Source organism: Odontesthes bonariensis, chromosome 19 (assembly GCF_027942865.1).
Source record: "Odontesthes bonariensis isolate fOdoBon6 chromosome 19, fOdoBon6.hap1, whole genome shotgun sequence".
NCBI lineage: Eukaryota > Metazoa > Chordata > Actinopteri > Atheriniformes > Atherinopsidae > Odontesthes > Odontesthes bonariensis.
In genome coordinates this window covers 20,470,206-20,490,675 of record NC_134524.1, presented here as the reverse complement: position 1 = coordinate 20,490,675, position 20,470 = coordinate 20,470,206, and the positions used below count along the sequence as shown (strand labels likewise).

Sequence of the window (20,470 nt, the reverse complement as noted above, 5' to 3'; positions counted from 1 at the left end):
GGGGGGCCGTTCCTCCCAATCACGCCCCTCCAGGTCTCACTGTCATTGCCCACGTGAGCATTGAAGTCCCCCAGCAGGACGAGGGAGTCTCCCGGAGGAGCACTCTCCAGTGCCTCCTCCAGGGACTCCCAAAAGGGTGGGTACTCTGAACTGCCGTTCGGTGCATAAGCACAAACAACAGTCAGGACCCGTCCCCCCACCCTAAGGCGGAGGGAGGCTACCCTCTCGTCTACCGGGGTAAACCCCAATGTACAGGCGCACAGCCGGGGGGCAATAAGTATGCCCACACCTGCTCTACGCCTCTCACCACGGGCAACTCCAGAGTGGAAGAGAGTCCAACCCCTCTCGAGGAGGCTAGTTCCGGAGCCCAAGCCATGCGTCGAGGTGAGTCCGACTATATCTAGCCGGAACCGCTCAGCCTCGCGCACTAGCTCAGGCTCCTTCCCCAGCAGAGAGGTGACGTTCCACGTCACAAGAGCCAGCTTCAGTAGCCGAGGATCAGACCGCCAAGGTCTCCGCCTTCGGCTGCCACCCAGCTCACAATGCACCCGACCACCTTGGCCCCTCCCACGGGTGGTGAGCCTGTCGGAAGGGGGACCCGTGTCGTTTCTTCGGGCTGTGCACGACCGAGCCCCACGGGCACAGACCCGGCCACCAGGCGCTCGCTGGCGGGCCCCACCCCTGGGCCTGGCTCCAGGGGGAGGCACCGGTAACCCACGCCCGGGCGAAGGAACACGGTGTCCAATGGTTTTTTCCATCATACAGGGTCTTGTGAGCTGTTCTTTGTCTGGTCCCTCATCTAGGATCTATTTGCCATGGGTGACCCTACCAGGGGCTTAAAGCCCCAGGCAACATAGCTCCCAGACTCATTTGGGCACGCAAAGCCCCCCACCACGGTAAGGTAACAGCTCATGGGGGGGAAGAATCAATTCCCTTGTCATTATGCAAATCCAACAGTGCTGCGACCTTTACCCCCAAACGTTACTCCTGCAAAACTTGATTGCCTTGTTGACAGCACTACGACTTTAATACGTACAGCACTGGACAATGTTGCCCCTCTAAAAAAAAAAAAAAAGGATGTTTCAGTCAGAACAGGCTGGCTCCTTGGTTTAATTCACAGCTGCGTGCTTTAAAGCTGACCATAAGAAAGTTGGAAAGAAAATGGCGTTCCTCTAACTTAGAAGAATCTCAGTTAGTCTGGAAAGATAGTTTTACAACATATGAGAACGTCCTTTGCAAAGCTAGAATGACTGATCATTGATAGAAGAGAATAAGAACAGTTCCGAGTTTTTTTTCAGCACTGTAGCCAGGCTGACTTAGAGTCCTCACTGTGTCGAGCCATGTCTTCCTTCAACTCTCAGTAGTGATGATTCCATGAGCTTCTTCTTCTATCAGAGAGAAAATTCATGGAATCTTTCCCACTTTTGTCACTGATTTATCATCACGTACATGAGCTTCAGAAGTATCCTTAGAGCCTGATTTGTATTTTCTCGTAGTTTCTGTCCAGTCAAGCTCTCCAAGCATAACAACAATAGCTTCTTTGAAACCATCAACTTTAAGACCCAATCAGACTGTTAATGGAGGTTTTCCCCTTCATCAGCCATAACATATTGGATTTGATCAATTTGTCTTTGTTGACAGATTATGTACCACACTTTTAAGGCCTCTGTAATTTAGCCTTTATTTAAAAACCTACTCTTGATCCAGGACTGCTAATTACAGACCTATATTCAATCTGCCTTTTTATGTCTAAAGTTCTTGTAAAAATTGTCGCTCAACTTTTTGATGATTTCCAAATAATCTGTTTGAGTTTCATTCAGAATTCAGAGTGCATTGCAGCACAGGAACAGCACTGGTGAAAGTTATCAATCATCTCCTCTTTGGACTGACTTGTGTCTGTGCTTGTCTTGTTGGACCTGAAGATGACAAAAACCCTCCAGTGAAGGATGCACCGGCCCTCAAAGCTGATCTTAGGTGGGTTCTCGGAAGAGAGACTTCTATCTACACATCTACATTTTACTGAAGCAATTCGAAGAATGCTGGAATTCAAATATTAGAATCCAAGGTCATCAAGTCTCACTTAATGACATCTTAATTTCTGTGTCGAATCGAGATCCAAATGAAGTCATAAAGCTTTTTACCAACACACAGGCTCATTTACTTTCACTGAACTTTGTCATTTGTAATTTATTAGATAAGAATAGCGATCAGTTTGATATTTTGATTGCAGTTTATACATTTTTACAAATCAGCGTAGCAGAATAATAATGTATCTTTGTAGAAACAAAGTTACAAATCAATGTTATTCATAGAAAAAAATTTAAATAAAGTTGCCATTGTAGAAAACAAGGTATTGGGAAGAAGATTTACTGTTTGAAAGCACACAGATCAGAGGCTTGGAAACATGTGAATCTGCATTGACCATGGTGAGATTTCATCTTCTGACCGCAGACCACAAGGGAGGCTAAGAATGGAATAACATGAAATGAAACAAAAGACAGATTCCTCTCACAACACATCATCATGAAACATAAACATCCTGAACTTGATTTAAAGTCAGGATCCATGGCTTTCATTTTCCCGTTCTTCGGATTTCTGGTTTGATTATTTCTCGGTTTCACTCTGTCTGTCATTTCTTTGTTATCAGGTTTTCTTCACTTTTTATTGATCCAGTCTTTAGCTGTTTCTCTCGTGGTTAGCCTTTATTAGTCCTTGGGTCAGTAATCTTGTCTTGCCTTAGTTCTGCGTTGTTCTTCTTCCACTTTCTCAGCCACAGTTTTCCTCAGTTCCCCTCTGATCTGGTCATAAGCTCCACTGCCACACCTGTCACCTGTCCATCATCCTCAGCTGCAAACATTCACTAATCAGCTCCCCCACAGTATCTAAGATCTCTGGTTTCTCACAGTCACTGTCAGATTTTTGCTGTAACAACTCCATGTTTGCTTCCAGTTCATGTCTATTGTCATAGTCAGGTTTTGTCTGTTCTTAGGTTTTTGTTTTTATGAGTTTGCTTTTGTGGTGTTCCAGCTCATCTGTGGGTTTTTTTTGTTGCTGTTTAAGAATAAATGCAGTTGAGCTCACCCTTCAACCTCCCATCAGAATCCGTGTCTACATTTGGGTCCTCTTTCCACCGCTCACTGTAACTCTTAATTGTTTTTTTGTTTTCCTTTACATGGACACTAAACGCTTTTTATCATAGAAGTACAGTCTTGCAGAGTTTCATGTAACTGTCATCACGAGTATATTTACAAGTCTTAAGAGGAAAAAAAGAAAAGTACCATTCAAGAGACAAGGGTTTGGTCGATGTCCCACTAAGTAAAGACAGACTTGCTGCAGGTCTGAAAAAAAAAACACGAGACACAGATGGAACTTAACTAACCTATAAAGAAGCTGTTGGTCATTTACAACAACCCCATATTTTTTTTTTATTGATCATCTTCATTTACATGGTCTTTAAACATGTTAACAGAATGATACAGAATAAAGATGAAACGTGCACTTCTAACTCCTCACAGTGGAGTACACACACTGATTCAAAGTTTCGTTCCTTTGACTTCTTGGTCTTTTGAACCTTTGTGTCCTTACAGCAGCATAATGAAGGTTGTCTGCATCTTGGCAACCCTGGTGTACACACACAAACAGATATATATATATTAGTGATTCACAATGTGGATAAAAAGCCCCATTCGATATTTTTTTATGAGTTAGTTCAACTTGAATAATTAAGAATCACCTCAGCACCAGCTGTGGGGGGATCTGAACGTCTTGCAGCCGACTCTGCTGTAAAACAGAATTTTTAATTTTTTTTCCTTTTTAAGAAAGTTCTTCTTCAGTGATTAAGCTGTTGGTCTCAACAGTGTGAATTACCTGTAAACGGACGGTGGGATCTCCTTTTCAGCTTGTACACGGAGAAAGCCATAAAAGCGTTCAGGATGGTGGTGAATGCCAGAGCTCCGTATAAGAAATGGAGGAGAAAGTCGGCAGAGTTCAGCTGAGCTGCAGAGAGACAGGAATCACAGGACATTACACAGCTTTGAGTGCACACTGACCTTTTTTTTAATTTTATTTTATTCTTATGGTTGAAAAGACATTTTCTTCTTCTTGTTGGGGTAAAATCGGGACAAGTCTGGGTTTCATTAGACATACGTGTTGTGTGGCGTGTGTACTTGAGTGCATTCACATGTACATCTGTAAAATCCGTCCCCTTAAAGGGATAGTTCGTCTCTTTTGAGATGAAGCTGTCTGACATCCTATATTAGCAATATCATTTATGAACATTGACTTACCCCCTGGCGGGTGACGAAGGTAGTCCGGCTAGTTTGCTAGGGTCCCGAAAATAAAGCGTTTGCGCCAAGCGATTGTGAGGTCTGACTTTTTCTGGACGGACGATTTTGAGATGCGAATGTATTACTCTTTTGAACGCATATTGTTTTGAGAAGCAAGACGCTTTATTTTCGGGACCCCAGCCAACTAGCCGGACTACCTTCGTCAACGCCAAAACGAGGCTGGAACTCTGCTCACAGGACGCAGCGGGGGGTAAGTCAATGTTCATAAACGATATTGCTAATATGGGATGTCATACAGCTTCATGTCAAAAGAGGCGAACTATCCCTTTAATTTAAATACTTTAACTTTCCAATTTTTTTGAATGTCCTGCAAAAAAACACATCCCTGTAACAAAAAGGGAACCCTACACTTTGATGTATGGTGGACCTTTTTTTAAAAAAAAAAAAAAAAAAAGTATTATTTGTTGGGATATTTTCAACAAATTCACATGAAATATCAAATGTGTTGAAATGATGTCTCAGGTGGAAAAATGAGTGAAAAATATCCCGCCGTGACAATATCGTGTTGTGTTTTTGACACGTTAATATTCATCAGTAACTGAAAAAGGGTTGAAAAAGGTTCTTAGACTTCAAGACAAGAAGTCTATTTATCAATTTAGAGTTTGTACTCTCTACAATTTCAGCATCGTTTTCAGACTTTAATTCTGTTTGGCGAGGTTTGATCGGAAAATGCTTCTTAAAAAACTTTAGTCGCATTGTTACTCACGTGTGAAATCCGGCTTGTTCCCGTTTCCAAACACGATGTGTCCACACGAGGCAACAGCACAGTAGTGGGTCCCAGCACAAGACGCATTCAGGTTCTCCGTCGGAAGGTTGAACACACAGGTGTGCGTTTGTGTGTTGGAATTTCTCTCACATTTATCATTCCTGCCTCCCTCGGTATAAAGGAGTCCTGCATGTGACTCCTCAGAGTCTTTAAACCAGTAAACGCTGTGCTTCCCATCACAGGTCCCAGTGTGAACTGTACAGTTCAGAGTCTCAGAGCCTCCTGGCTGATGGACCGAAGCCTGGATGTTCAAGCCTGAACCTTTTACATTCACTGTGGTTCCTTCGTCAAACTCAAACTTATACGCCTTGTGACTGACGCAGTAATAGGTAGCCGAGTCAGAAATTTGTAAATCTGTTATCGTCAAGTGGTTCTTCCCATTTTTACCTTCCAGAGAAAACCTCGGATTGTTTCTGAATTCATCAAAAAACGTTGCATTTTCATTGTGTCTGTAGAAGGCGGAGATCAGATTTGGTTTGTGTCCCAGGGTGTGTTTGTACCAGTAAAACATAGCTGAAGCTTCACCTTTGTAGAAACATCGCAAGGTGACTTTCCCACCAACGTTTGCTGATATAAAGCCACGCTGTCGATGCACGGGAACAGACGATTTAGGCTCAGATGCAAAGGCTGAGGAGAAAAGAGGCCAATGAAATGAGCATCTCATACCACAAAACAAGTTTATCAAAGATGAAGATAAACAAAAGTAAACGAAGGTCAACTCCAGATCAGAATGCAAATGTGTCAGCAACATACCTATTCTCCACATGAGCACACAAGTCAGATATGAGGCGAACTGAAGGGAAGTCATGGTGATGGAAATGTCTTGCCTCTGAGGAGCCTCTGTGCATTCTCTGCCTTCACAAAGAGGACTGCATTTGATTTGCTAACAATGAGGACAATGAGTCCTGTTTTGGAAACAGTGAACTCGTGTTCAGTGCGCCCTCAGCTGTCAGTTCGGGTTCTCATTGGTCACAGGCCAACATCAAAAGCAGAAAGAAAACAAAAAAATGCTTCCCCAGGTGAAGAAAAAGCATTTAGAGATTCTTTGAAAATCCGAGCACAGCTACAAAAAGTTTCAGTCTCAAAGCGGGATAAATGTTTAAAGTGAAACTGGATCTTAAGATTTTAAAGCCTTGAACTACATATTTTCTTGTTTAGGTGTGAACACTTCTTTCATGATCCTGTGCAAATAGATTTCTTGATTTTCTGAAATAAAAAGGATTTGATTAGCCCTTTGCCCTTCTGTGGGGGCTGTGGAAGTGGGTGCAATGCTGTCACAGGCATTAAAAAAACACTGTGCGCATGTTTTAATCAATTATTTTCAACTAAACCTTTTATTTAACCAGATAAGTCAATTGAGAACAAATTCTCATTAACAATGACGACCACAAAGAACGGGATTTGTTGTTTTCACCCATAATCACCAAAAGAAGACTGAGACTTTGCAGGTATAACTGAGCCGAACTGGGCCGGCATGAAGGTTAGCACGCCATGTTTTAACCACCAGCATCACACACCAGCTACAGTTGAGTGAGAATCTTTCGTTTGTCAGCGTCATGGAAATAATGCCAAATATGATCACAACCATTCGAGAGCACCATGAATGTCTGTAGAAAGCTTCTTCCATCCTGAAACTCAAAATATTCAACCTGACGGTGGAGCAGGAGGAGCAAACCCTCAGGTTTCAGCCTCTGGAGACTGTAAATGTCTGCTCAAATGTGTGTCTGAATCTGTGCGGTAATGAAGAAAACTTCTGGGTCTGAATCAAAGAGGTCTGACCTATCAACATTATCCTCTGTGCAACCATGCTTTGGCAACATTGTGCCAAATTTGGAGGATTTTTTTTTCGTGCTTGTTTAGGTTTTGTTTCATGAGCTGAAAATGACTTATAAATGACTTTGTAAATGTTTCATTCATGACTTATAAATGCTTATACGAATACTGTAGCTTCCTTTATAATATCTGTGATCGTACAACCGTCCGTCTGGCAGAAATATATAATTAGATTTGATATACGGAAAAAGCTAAAAGTGGTCTTTCGAGTTCTTGGAAAAACAGTAACACTGCACTCTAACGATTTAAACCAAAACTATGTACATCTATAGACTTTTTATTTAATTCTTTTCTGTTTTGTTTTTTTAAATCAAAAGTCTGATTTGGCATTCTGAAGGTTATTTATTTAATGCATGTTATTTATTTGGATATACTGCATTTAATCTGCTGGTAGTAGCCCGGGCATCAAAGCATCTACTGTGAGGCTGCAGCGCATGAAAACCGTGCAGAGACATCCTGTTTGAAACCACTGAGACAAACGGAGCAAAAGGTCTCCGATGCGTACGTGATCAAAGATAGAATTGTCCGGCTGTTGTTCACACCTTACAGAAATGATGTTCCTCCAGGCTGTGTTGACATTTTTGCCGTGTCTGAGCAGGCAGCCGCTTGCAGGAGTCAAATTTTCATCAGCTGTGCTTGATGTTTGCACAGATAATGTTAAGTTTACATTTTAGCCTATTCCACCTGGTTCCTCTTTACCTAAACTTGTGATGTGATGTGCCCACTCCTTCAGGAGGAGATGGCATCTTACCACAGAAACTTCTAATGAGTAGTGAGTGCATGTGCGTGTGAATTAAACTCCAGTACAAATATACTGAGAGTAGAAATCTGCGATAACTTTAGTCTGCTTGCTTTTTGGCCAGTTCTAGCCACATGCATCTGTCAGAACCAGCTAGCTTGTGCTAACTTCTCGTAGCTTGCCAGCCTGTCATTTCATTGGTTAAATATGCCTCTTGCAAATTAACTGTTCGGTCCCACCTGGCAAGTATTCCTGATTGGTTCTTACATGTACCTTGTACACATAAAAAGCCATAAAAAAACATGTTGAGATAAACTTTTTTGTGGGGGGGGGAATAGTTCTGTTTTATAGCTTGACCGATCTGACTGTTTAATGTCTGAGTCATGCTGTGGTGGCTGCAGTGCATGAAAACAATAGACTTCCTGATGAAAACCACACAGAGTGCAGAGGGAGAGGTTTTTGACTCGCATATACTGAGAGGCAATCTATCAACCACACATACAAAAAAAACAAAAACATCCTCATATCTGAGGCTGTGGCGTATACTCCACACGTTTACTGTGAAGATGAACAGCGGGCATCATCAGTACACTCTGTACAGTTTGCATTTTATACATGCTGTCACCCTAATAAGGTAGCTCTTGTTTTGAAGTAAGGGTGCAACGATGCACTGACATTACCAATACAATACATCATTTTGTTGATTTGCAAAGCGTACGTCCACACATGAAGTGTTTACATCCAACCCCAACAAAAGTGTCAGATCCTCCAAAGTGTGAGAATTTTTTTACAAAGACAATAATGCAGAAGTTATTGTGCTGCATTCCATCAGAATGAGAACAAAGTCCCTACCACAAAACTCCTCTTATGTGTTCTGTGATTAACACAGCACTCCGCTGTCACTGTGGCACACATTTGTGATTAAAGCCCAAACTGACTGCCCGCCTGCTTGGATGTCTAGTTTACTTGGAAGCAGTGTGAGAGATGGTCTGCTAAAAAGCTGCAGAGGAAAAAAAAAAAAAAAAAAAAAAAAAGTGAAGCAGCTTATGGAAACTCTTACGTCGGTGAACCTGTGGTTTTCAGATAGCGGAGGGTTACTCCTCACAGCTTCAGCCAAGAGCTCAGTGTTGCCAGATGTACGATAATTATCGTATTTGTACGATAGTTTTGCCCTCTGTACGATGTACGATCAATAATGGGGAAAAATCCAAAATGTACAATAATTTCAGTTAGTTCCCCAAACACGCATCTCTCTCTGACACCCAAGAATCATTAATAGCAGGCTTTGAACTCAGGTGGCGTGGCATTCAATACACACACAGGGCTGCCTGCTGCTAACTTTGCCCGGCCCAGGACAAAGTCACTTGAAGGCCCACCCCCTCCCCAATGGTGAATTCCCATACAAAGTAATAACCAAAGCGAGTATAACAGTAGCAATCATACATTTTATTAGGTTAACATGGATTTGACGTTACGTTTAATGAAGTGTTACATTTAGTTCAGACACTTCTCATCAGTACCAAGTCCTACTCTTTTTACACTCTTTTTTTTTTGCCATAGAGCTATAGTTACCGCAGTTAGGGTTGCCTTGCCAACCACCAACACTTGAAATACGGAATTGTAAACCTCTGTAAAGACAGGTTGCCGGGTCTGCCGCCTGTATTTAGAAACAAAAGTGCAGTTCCGTATTGAGCTGAAACGGGACGCAATTTCGTTAAAAGGCTGGAAATTGGGGAAATTCTGGGGGAGGACCTCACGAGAATGAGATGTCCCTTATTAATATTTTGTTTGTGTACGATAATTTCTCTCAAAATACGATAATTTGGAGGTTTTGGTACGATACTTCCGGATTTCCTGTCTGGCAACACTGCAAGAGCTTCACAAATAGTCCTGGGCCTTCTGTCTGCAGCAGCCTTAAAAAGGCCAAGAGACTCTCCACCCTCCTCATTCTGTGAATGGACATGCATGCATGTGCTAATCCAGCCTCATCCATATCTCTTCCCACTAGCGTATGACACTGGCTTTCACCGTTTGCTCTGACTCTGCAAAGCCATAGCCAGTACTTTGAGCCAGACAGTGATTCCCAAGAAGAGAAAACCAAATTCTGCAGGTTAGTGTGTAAGTTGAAGGAGCAGAATGGAAATGTGTTCACTCTTCCTCTGTTAGCAATAAAACAAATTCCCCCACCAGCTTGCTGGGCAGAGCTGCAGCTGCGAGCAGCTAGGATGGCTCACATAGCCGGTAGTCGTGCTACATGTACGTGATGCTAATGATGGCCTAGCAGCCACAGCCCCTAACAGCCAGGGTTCTGGCCTGCCTAGCTGCTGGTGTTGGTACCGGCCCCGGCTGTAGCTGCTCACCTGATCAGCGTGCAATACAATTTTCTAACATTCTGATGCTTTTCACTGTCATTGTCACTGCTGTAGGAGCTGCAGATGCTTCAGGCTGCTTAAGGCAGCTGGGTAACTTTTCACAGCTTTCTAGAAAATGATTACCGACATGTTAATGTGGCGAGGAACGGAGCAAAGGATGAAATTGTTAGAGCCAACAACGCCACCTGGGGACTTGCACTGAGGAGGCAGAGACAGTAAAGTAAAGAAAATATATTTATTGAAAATAATATTTATGAATAAAACTAAAGTAAAGCTGCTGCTGCGAGGAAACGAAAGAAAAAAGGTTAAACACAAGACGAATTTAGTAAAGTATCTTTAACAGAAAGCTAAAAGGCCGGCTATAACAATATTAAAAGCCAAATGACTAACAGAATTAAAATCAGTGGGCTGAGGCCTCAGTGGAAGGCATACTACTGGATGTGTGTCCCTCCTTAAGCTGGGGTTCAACACTACAGTTGAAAAGCCACCACAAACACGCTAAAAGTGCGCCAGCGTACTGGCATGCCAAAACGGAAGGGAGGTCCTCACCACAGTGCCTAGCCTCCCACCTGATGACACCCAGGCCACACTGAACCTCAAAAGAAAAAGGTTAACAAACCTAATAATCAAATCAATAGTCAAACTAAAAGACAAAGAACTACACAAGCAAAACAAAAGTAGAACGAACCAAACACTGCACAACAGAACAGTTCAAACAAATGAACAAAACAGCACAGCAGCAAGTAAACCTAAAAAGACAAAAACACATGTTAGTAGGACAAAGGATCGCACCACACATGCCTGATGAAACGGGGACCCTACTCACCACCTGAATTAGGTCACCACACAAGCTCAGCTAGAGGCTGAAGGGAGCCATTTTGAGGCTTTATGTACACAGCATGGGGAGGAGCTAAAGGAGGTGCTTTAGGGTTGACTACCTGGGTTGTGTCCAAGACCTATAGGTCCACTACAATCAACAAGATAAAAAGCTTGATTTTTATTTTTCATTTCAACCCTTTCATTAGTTGCACAACAGGTCCTCTGAGACCAGACTTGTTCAGTTGTAAGTTGTTGTGGCCTGAAGGCTTCAATTGCATTTAAGCTCAGTTTTAGCTCGTGTTTCCACCAGTGGAAACTTTGTGCATTTCACACCACATTCACTACAGGAGTGGAAGGTAAACAGTGACAGGCCACAACATACTGAAAGGTGTGACTTGCACTCCTGAGGGTTTGCTGCTTTGTGCATTTAGTTTTTTACAATATGAACAGAGAGTCTGTGTGGTGCCCTTTCACAACCTAACTGATATACAAATCCTGCCGATTCATTTTGAAAATGAAAATTCATTTTTCATTCAACTGCATTTTATGTTCATACATTCAGTCATGTGACTGGCTGTTTTCTTTGCTTTGGTTTTTAATAACAACGTGTAACTCACTATTTTCTGCTCTTTACTGTGGAGTAAACTGTACCATGTCCATGCATTTTCAACTAAACAATGTAAAAACACATTGTGCAAACATTACAAAGTTAAAAAAAAACAAAAAACGTTATTTGAGATTCGTTGAAGGTCTAAAATGCAAAACTGGACATATATCAAAAAAGTTAATTGAAATATCTTGGAATCACACAGTCTGCAATGAAGTGAAATGCAAAGTAAATAAGCATGTTTTTTTTCCATTTTCTGTGCAGTCCTAGCTTTTTTCTCAATATGGGTTGCAATTTCAGGTGAAATAGGGTTAAATAAGTTGTGATTCTGCAATGGTAAACACATACATTAACTTATAATCTACAAATATTGACATTATTAGGTCTGGTAAGTATTTATATTTAGAAGTGTGTTTATCTTTATTCTATTCTAATGTATTAATGTTAAACAGGAACATAACAAGCACACACAGAAAAAAAGAGAAAGGAAAGCCAGGCCACCCACCAGGCCTCTCACACAGCTCCCCCTCCCTCCTTTATATATTCTGTTCCATCATCAGATCAGCTGCACCGCTGATGCAAATGCCCTTTTTTGGCAGTTGTTCTTGAAGGATAATCTGAGAATAAAAGTGCAACTTTGTTGGCTTCCAGCTTGCTATTACTAAACTGTAAAAGTGTTCATGGAAACGAGAAGTGAATGGGCAAAGGGCTTATTGTGAGGCGGCTGAAACAAATAAACACATATGACCACATAGACATCCTGTAAGGATGGAGGAGACGAGGGGGAGCAATAAAACCACCGGGGCTGAGGCCGATGTGAGAGAGCTTGACTGAAGTGGAAACTCAGAAAAGAGAGTTGTTTTTTTCCGCCTCCCATTATAAAGAAGGCTGCAGGACTTGAAAACGCATAATTTTCTTTATGAGGCAACAACTCAACAACACTGCATGCACGAAATAAGTGTTTGACCTACTGTACTTACTGATGAAGTTCCATTGTTAACAAAAAAAAAGGGATTTCATGATGATGTGACTGCATTCACAGGGAAAGAAAAGCCGCGCAAGTTTCTGTCTTTGAAACATTCAGGTACACTCTTTTTTTTTTCTACTTTGGAGCAAGTTGTTGTATAACTTCAGAAAAATGTGTTGATCTTAAAGTAAAGTTCAGCGTCATGACTCAGCACTTCTGTGGAGGCTGCTATTGATGGACTTCTGCCTCCTGCTGGCCAATAGCTGCACTGCACACAGATGCTGAATGTTTACTGTTAAAAGATAAGAATATATCATAGTGTGCAAAATAGAGAAGCTAATATTTCAACCTCTGCTGTTCAAGGTTTGACCATTATGCTTTCTTTTTATTGGAATTATTGGTGTCCTCCTTTTTATGCAATGAAGAAGCTTCATGAAACGCGAGAATGAGTTACGGTGTTCCGCATGGCTGTGTGTTTGGACCAGTACTTTTGAATTTGCACATCCATACCCACTTTATACCATTCAGGGTCACAGAGGATTTTGTCTAATACTTGTTACAAATTAGAGAACCTTTTAACTTGGCGAGAATATGGGCTTTATGGGTGTATATGTTTACTTATTATCAAGAAAAGACTTCTAGTCAAATGTTAATTCATACTGAATGACATGAACCAAGGAGGAAGCATTGCTATCTACAACCAGGAGAGGACACTCTAGGCTTGTGACAACCATATGCTGCTCCTGTACCACTGAAAAAATTAACTGAAACATTAACTTAAAGACAACTGAGAAAGAAAATCCTATTCTGCAGATTACAAACTGCAGGTAGTAAAATGGCCAGAGCTGGAGGAACGAGTCCACGGGTGGGTGCTTGAACAACGTACTGCAAAGGAGATGAATATAAATGACTTTGCAAACGGGCCTTCTTTGTGTTACCGCTTCATGCAATGCAACCGCCTCTCTATCAGAGCACGGACAACAGCGTGTCAGAAACTGACGGCAGACTTCCAAGCCAAGGTCGACTGTTTCGACTTTTCATTGAAAAGCAGGTCTTGGATTTTGCAAAATAAATTTCTAAATAATTGCGACTTACAGTCCGGTGCGACTTATATATGTTTTGGGTTTTTTTTGTCTTCATGGCACACTTTTTGACTGATGCGATTTATACTCCAAAGTGACTTGTAGTCCGGAAAATACGGTAAATGAAGGTAAAACTGTCTTTCTTATTACGTTTTTTTTTTTTTTTAAAAGAAAACATAAGTCAGCATATTTAAATAATTTAAAACACTAACAGAAAGATTTTACACTCTTGTAGTTCACATGTTTATCTGATCCTAAAAAATAACATAATTCAGCACTTAGGGTATCCCAAACTACACGGTCGAATGTGGCCACCTTGTGGTGACATGTGGGACTTCCTTTGAGTTTGTGTTTGGGCTCACAGATTCTGATGTCACAGCCAATTCTAGAGAACCACAGAGCAGATATTTCAGTTCATCATCACTGAGGATTAATCTCACAGTGTGATTTTTGCAAATATTTGCAGATACGTATTGCAATGGCAATTTGTACTTTCCCAGGGAGAGACATATCTTTCAAAGAGAGTCCTCTCTGATAAAAGACATGAAGAATGACTTCCACCAGGACAAAGAAAACATGGACAAACAGAGAATTGCCTTTAAGAGAGAATGTGAGGCAAATAAGAAAAGACAGATGACTTTCAACATTTTTCAGTTTGAGAAGGAAAGTATGGAGAAAGAAAGAGTCCTTCAACAGAGAAGTGAGGGAGCACCGCATGAAGTGAGGGGCCTTTTCATGCTGAAGAAGATGCGATGATTAAAGACAGAGAGTGCTTCAATGTAGAAAGGGAAGAGATGGCTATGATGAGGAAAGCCTACATGCAGAACATCAGAACTGAGGTCCCTGTAATTAGGGTAAAAAAAAATGAATTCAAGATAATATGTCTTCTGATATGTTTGGCATAATCTGATACGATTTTAAAAGTTAAAACGTGTTTCTTGTTGTGGATTCAGTCTAAATGTCCTGAGTAAAGATGAAACACTCCCTCAGAAGTCACACGAACCACAAACAGGTTTGTATGTCAAACACCCAGTTTGGCTGTCCATCAAAAAGATCAGGTAATTAAGCTGTCAATATAAAACTCACATACCTTTCATGAACTACCAACGGGTGTTTTTTAAAGGTCCTATGGCATGAAATTTTCACTTTTTAAGGTTGTTTAACATTAATATGAGTTCCTCTAGCCTGCCTGCTGTCTCCCAGTGGCTTAAAATGACGATAGACCTAAACCATGCACTGGAAATTATTCTCCGCCTTTGGAAATGTGACCATGCAGGTGGCCTGATCGGGAAAGCTGCCTGTTATGACGTGGCACCTCTTATGATGTGGAGGTTGTTTCCACCCAGAGCCAATAAACTGCCTTTCCCCGCCCACAGCTCTTTGGCCAGCTCATTGCTCTGTACATGGATGTAAAAAATCTGTTTAGAGCTCCTGCATCAGAACCTCTAAAGAGCCAGTGGACAGATTTAGTTTTTTTCTGGGAAAGTGACGACAGAACTGAAGAGATTTGTGTATGTGTGCGCCAATTATTTCACAGACGAATGTTTCCAGAACTTGGGCCAATACCGAGCCCAAGGGAGAGCCCAGACCCCCTGCGGAGGAAACTCATTTCAGCCGCTTGTATTTGGGATCTCATTCTCTTGGTCACTACCCACAGCTCGTGACCATAGGTGAGGGTAGGAACATAGATTGACCGGTAAATCGAGAGCTTCGCCTTATGGCTCAGCTCATTTTTCACCACGACGGCCGATGCAGAGACCACTGCAGACACCGCACCGATCCGCCTGTCAATCTCCTGCTCCATTCGCCCCCTTACTTGGCGAAGGATCTCATTCCCAAGTAAGTAATTTAACGCTCTATTTATGTGTTGCTTTCCTGTATGTACAGTAGGCTATAGCTACATAGTTTGTTACCACAGGAAAGGGTTTGTATCGTTAGCAGCTAACGTTAAGCTAACGGTTAGCTATGCAGCTAATAGCATCGGCAAGCTCTTATCTCTGCCAAATGGGCTGTTGGAGGTGTTTGCATGCCCATGAGATGGTTAGTTCACACATTTTAGACCAAAACCCCCTACTTCAAGCTTCCTGAAGAAGAATGAATCCGTAAAATTCAGTGCATTTCATCAGGATAATGATTCATTCATGGTTCCAGAGTAAAAACGGTCAGTCTGTCTGTGTCGTTAGCTCTGCAGCTAATAGCTCGGTCACTGTCGCTAATGTAACGGTAAATAGCATGAGGTATGCGAGTGGACACCTCATTTACTGTAACGCGAGTATTGTGTACTTATTTGTTATTTTGATAGCCGTCCTGCTGTTGGTGTTATGGCGCGCACGATATCTGCCTTTCCCCTGATTGAAATGACGCGCTATATGCATCTTTGCAAACCAGAGCAATCAGCTGAGAATGTCAAAATCCTCACTCCTGCTTTCCCCTTCACGCACGCCTTTTTTGCTGTCTTGTGTAGCACTTGCTTGATGTTTGACTGTGTTAGGAGAGTTGTTCAGTAACTAGTTCGTCATATTGTCAAAGTAAGCTCATATCAACAGGTTTCGCTAGTTTTACGGCATAGGGCTGCCGTGCCATTTACGTGCCATAGCGATTCACAAAACATTTGCGCAAGGTACCACGGGCGTAAGTAAGGCCACACCCCCACTAAACAGCTCATTCTGAGGATCCTAAGGAAAGCTCATTTTTGGGACTGGCTGTAATTCTGCACCAAGGCAGAATTTTGGGGAAAAAAACTCAGATACAGTATTAGGGGACCACTAAAGCCCATAAAAATACATAAAAGCCTCCATTTATTTTCATACCATAGGAACTTTAAGACTCGAGCACTGTTGTTTTTCATTATTAGTTTTTCCCTCCACCCGGATAAGTACAGACACACCTATCACTGCAGGGAAAGGCCCTATTGTAGTTTCCTGGATGCTCACAAACTCACAAGCCCGCCACGTACAGCGGGCAAAAATGATGCTGTGTGTCCTCACAAGAGTCAAATAAGGACAAGTGTCTTAGAAATTTTATTGTGTGGTTGTCTGTGGCGTAGTGGGTTGAGCAGGCGCCCCATGTACAAGAGGCTACAGTCCTCGCTGCAGCTGGCCCCGGCTCAAGTCCTGCATTGGACAGCCCTGTGCTGCATGTTGTTCCCCCTCTCTCTGCCCCCTGCTTCCTGTCTCTCTGAACTTTCCTATCCATAAAAGCCCCGAAAAAACAATAAAAAATTTTTTTTATTGAATCAAGATGGACATGCGCACCTTTAACGCCAGAGAAGAAAGTCAACAAAAAATGTTTTCTCATGACAACATTGTAAAATATGCACAGTAGATCAGTGTATTATTGAGTGTCTCATACAAATCCTAAATGTAAAAGTAATTGTCAGGACCCCCGATTTCAACTTCTTAAGTAATACTACAGAATGTACTGCATAGTGTAGTAGATGGATGACCAACTTTCATGTGCCTTTCATGTGGATGATCCGGGTTTCCAATCCTGACCCACCCGCATCAAAGGTACTACCTCTAGTACTACCTAGAGTCCTTAGGCAAGACCCCCTTACCCTACCTGGGATATGAGTGTAAGTCGCTTTGGATAAAAGCCATAAACATAAAATGCGTTCAAAATATTTATGACAGACCCCACTCTATATATTATTTCTATATACATATCATCTTATGTTTTATTTTTTTTCAAGAGAGTGAAGTAAAGCAAAGAGAGAGACTCGATCTGCCATCGAAGTAATAACCAAAGGCTCAGATCTCTTTGCTCCACTGTACAGATAAAAGTATGGGAAAAGTTTCTCTGTGAAACACTCTCCTATGAAAGAGTGAATATGCAGCTTCTGACTGACATCGTAAAACGAAACTCTGCCTTCCTCATAGTCCAGATAAACTCCCACTTTTCTTGGCCTGGGACAGAGGTGGAGAACTCTGCGGGGAGTACAGTTAACTCTGTAATCAAACCCCAACTTTCCAATGGAAAAGAATCCGTTCTCTTTTTTCACAATGACCTTGTCGGTTCTGTCCACTGTTTCCCTGGCAACACCAACATCCCAGTCGTTTCTCAAGCCCACTTGAACCTCCCAGTAGTGTCTTCCAGAGGTGAAAACATTTGTCCCAAAAATCATGGATGATTCAAACCTCTGTGAGCGACCACACAGTGAGGGTAAGCTTGCAGTTTTGGAGTGCTTCAGACGTGTTCCTGATTCAGTCACCACAAGGTGGGGACCAGCAGTGGATGGGTTAAAGGTGACCGATTCTAAAAAATTAAATAAAATAAAAAATAAAACGTTTAGTTGCAGCTACCATATTTATATATATATATAAATATAAAAAAAATATCTCACCTTTGTATTGTCTCATTTTGGTCAGTTCTATGAGAGGTTAAAAGCATAAAATCACAGTTACTGCAAACTTATGATAAAAAAACAGACGTGTAAGAATAAAAGAAATGCCGCTCGTATTTTACCCGTGTTTGTCAGAGTTCTCAGTTCTGCTTGAAAAGCGTGCACAAGATGGGACATGGCTCTCCTCACCGTCTGCACGCACAGGTCTGAGTGAACCTTGATCTCGGACCAGTCCTTGGTGTCTGAGACGGTGTTCAGAGCCTGCAAAGTCTGGAGTGATTCACCAGCACATGATCGTGAGTCGAGGCAACTAATTACTCCGTCTATCATGTGTCATTGCAAGCGCTCTTTTTTTTTCTCCCTTTTTTAGTTTGGGAGACAAATGAGGAGCAGTGACGAATGGGTACACCTGCTGTTCAGTTTGATGTGAGGTGATGAACAGTAGTTCAGTTTTTTTCCCCCCCAAACACTTCACAGTTCTGCTCAGAATCTGACTTGGTGATAAATATTGCACTGTTTTTACGAGAACGTGTTTTTAAAATTTGGAGATGTCTTTGTTTTTGTTGTTGTAATGTTTTCTTTTAGGGAACATCCATATTACATGCCCAGTTTCACCCCGCAGGAACAGCCACAGGAGATAATCTGAGTCAAATAGAGGGCTTTCACCCAAGGAAATTGGGTTCAAGTCTCTTAGAGCTCGATGTCTGTCACATTGTTTTCAGTTTATAGGATTAGTTTTGCTTTATTTGATCACATGCATTCATATTGATATCCTGAAATGCCAAAACTGATGACCTTTTTAAGTAATCAAATTATTGTTAACTGCCAGGAATTCACGATGCATCCATCATAAATTGATGCACTTTATCATCATGAATGAAAAAGCATTACTTCATGAAAGGATTTTGCTGACGAACCTGCAGAAGTTGAAGATGGTCTTCGTTTTGTGACAGCTCCTCCAGCTGCGAGCGTTTCCTCTGCAGATCTGCGATTTCCTCGTGCAGCTCTCCGATCATTGCCTGGTCCCTCTCCTGGGACTTTCTGAGCTTTTCTTCAATGTTCGACTTCAGTTTACCATGAATCTCTTTCACTTTATCCATCAGAGTATTGAAAAGCTTCCCGCCGTCTTCAATCTCTTTGTCTGTCTTCACCTGTTTTAAAGAGCATCATGTTACATGGGAAAATGTAAAGTGTCCAATTTTGTATGTGTGAAGTTTGCCTAAATACTCACTTTGCTCATTTCAGAGCAATCACTAAATTCCTTTATCTTCTCTTTTCTTTCATCAATCATCACTTTGATCTTTGCTTGTTTGGACTCAATATTCTCCTGAAACATGAATAAAATGTCAATAAATGGGATTAAGGGAGTTATTTCTTCATTTCATGCTCAGTACTCTCTCAGGAGAGTTAAAACTAGATTTTTGCATAAGAAATAGTCTCTCACTTTCTGTTGAGCCCCCTCCTCCTCAACAGGCACCGTCTCATGGTCTTTGTGCTCCGTCTCACAGCACAGCAGACAGATGCACACTTGTTCATCCCTGCAGAAGAACTCCAGGATCCTCGCATGCTTCTGACAAACCTTCTCTTCCAGATTCTCCACCGGGTCCATCAGCTTGTGTCTCATCAGGGAGGGGACTCTTTGGTGAGCTTCGAGGTGGGCCTCGCAATACGACGTCAGACACACCAGACACGATTTCAAGGCCTTGAACTTGAATTCCGGGCACACATCACACTTTACCTGCCCCGCTGCGTCGCTGCTTTCAAGTGCCTCCATTTTTCTCCGTTTTATTTGGGCTGAAATTTCTGAGATGACTGCATTTGTTGAGAACTCGGGCCTCATGTAGAATCTTTTATTGCACATCGGGCAGTGGCATAACTCACTTTTGTCCCAGTGCTGGTTGAGGCAGGTCCGGCAGAAATTGTGACCACAAGGTGTGCCGACAGGGTCGGTGAAGGCGTCCATACAGATCGAACACCGGAAATGATCCTCCGGCAATGAAGTGAGGACGCTGAAAGCCGACATCCTTTCTCTGTGGAAAGAAATGGGATTTCTAAGTTTATGCTTTTTCTTTTATACATGATTTGCAATGCTTCTTGAAAACATGTTTTTTGTCACAAACTCGTTATCGGAAAACGGGAAGAAGGATCCCAAAAGTTAGACAGGTTCTTAGTCAGATCTATTTTCAGGATGTAAACACACCAACCAGCCCCACCCAATGAGTCATGTTCACATGAGAACTGGTTGCACATCAAAATCCTGTATCACGCTCCCACAGATGTTTAATTCAAAAAAGCTAAAACAGCAGAAAAAAAAGCTACATTTGTAAAAGAATGACTCACCAGGCGCTCTGTATTTCTAGCAGAATGCAGAGTCTTCGACTCGTCTCCTGTGCAGGATGATACGTCGCATTAGGACGCTGTGAACCCGGCAGTGTGAGTCTCTTAAGTGGATATTGATATAAATGAATGCTGAGAGGCCGGACCAGCTGCTGCTATTTAGTGGGTGTGGTCAAAGCCACTTGATTTTACTGAAATGAAACTTAAAAATGTTTCAGTGCCAAAGCAAGAAAGACAAAATATTTGGGTATTTTTTTTAA

General features: G+C 42.0%; 2 protein-coding genes across 3 annotated transcripts; both read right to left on the bottom strand.

The window, feature by feature from the left end:
• Positions 1-3,305: 3,305 nt before the first annotated feature.
• LOC142369381 (uncharacterized) lies at positions 3,306-6,025 on the bottom strand. Of its 2 annotated transcripts, none has more exons than XM_075451743.1 (5): positions 5,866-6,025; positions 5,053-5,739; positions 3,868-3,996; positions 3,734-3,780; positions 3,306-3,621 (listed from the first exon to the last, which is right to left on the bottom strand). In XM_075451743.1, the coding sequence occupies exons 1-5, from the start codon at positions 5,918-5,920 to the stop codon at positions 3,502-3,504; spliced, it is 1,038 nt and encodes a 345-aa protein (XP_075307858.1). In that variant the 5' UTR covers positions 5,921-6,025; the 3' UTR covers positions 3,306-3,501. The 2 variants fall into 2 exon arrangements, with proteins under 2 accessions (XP_075307858.1, XP_075307859.1); XM_075451744.1 differs by having other exon boundaries at positions 3,734-3,777.
• Positions 6,026-16,713: 10,688 nt separating this feature from the next.
• On the bottom strand, positions 16,714-20,296 carry LOC142369394 (E3 ubiquitin-protein ligase TRIM17-like). Its single transcript, XM_075451754.1, has 7 exons — positions 20,214-20,296; positions 19,318-19,903; positions 19,105-19,200; positions 18,791-19,024; positions 17,996-18,143; positions 17,874-17,900; positions 16,714-17,785 (listed from the first exon to the last, which is right to left on the bottom strand). Exons 2-7 carry the CDS (start codon positions 19,894-19,896, stop codon positions 17,208-17,210), a joined length of 1,662 nt encoding a protein of 553 aa, XP_075307869.1. The 5' UTR covers positions 19,897-19,903; positions 20,214-20,296; the 3' UTR covers positions 16,714-17,207.
• Between the last annotated feature and the right edge of the window lie 174 nt (positions 20,297-20,470).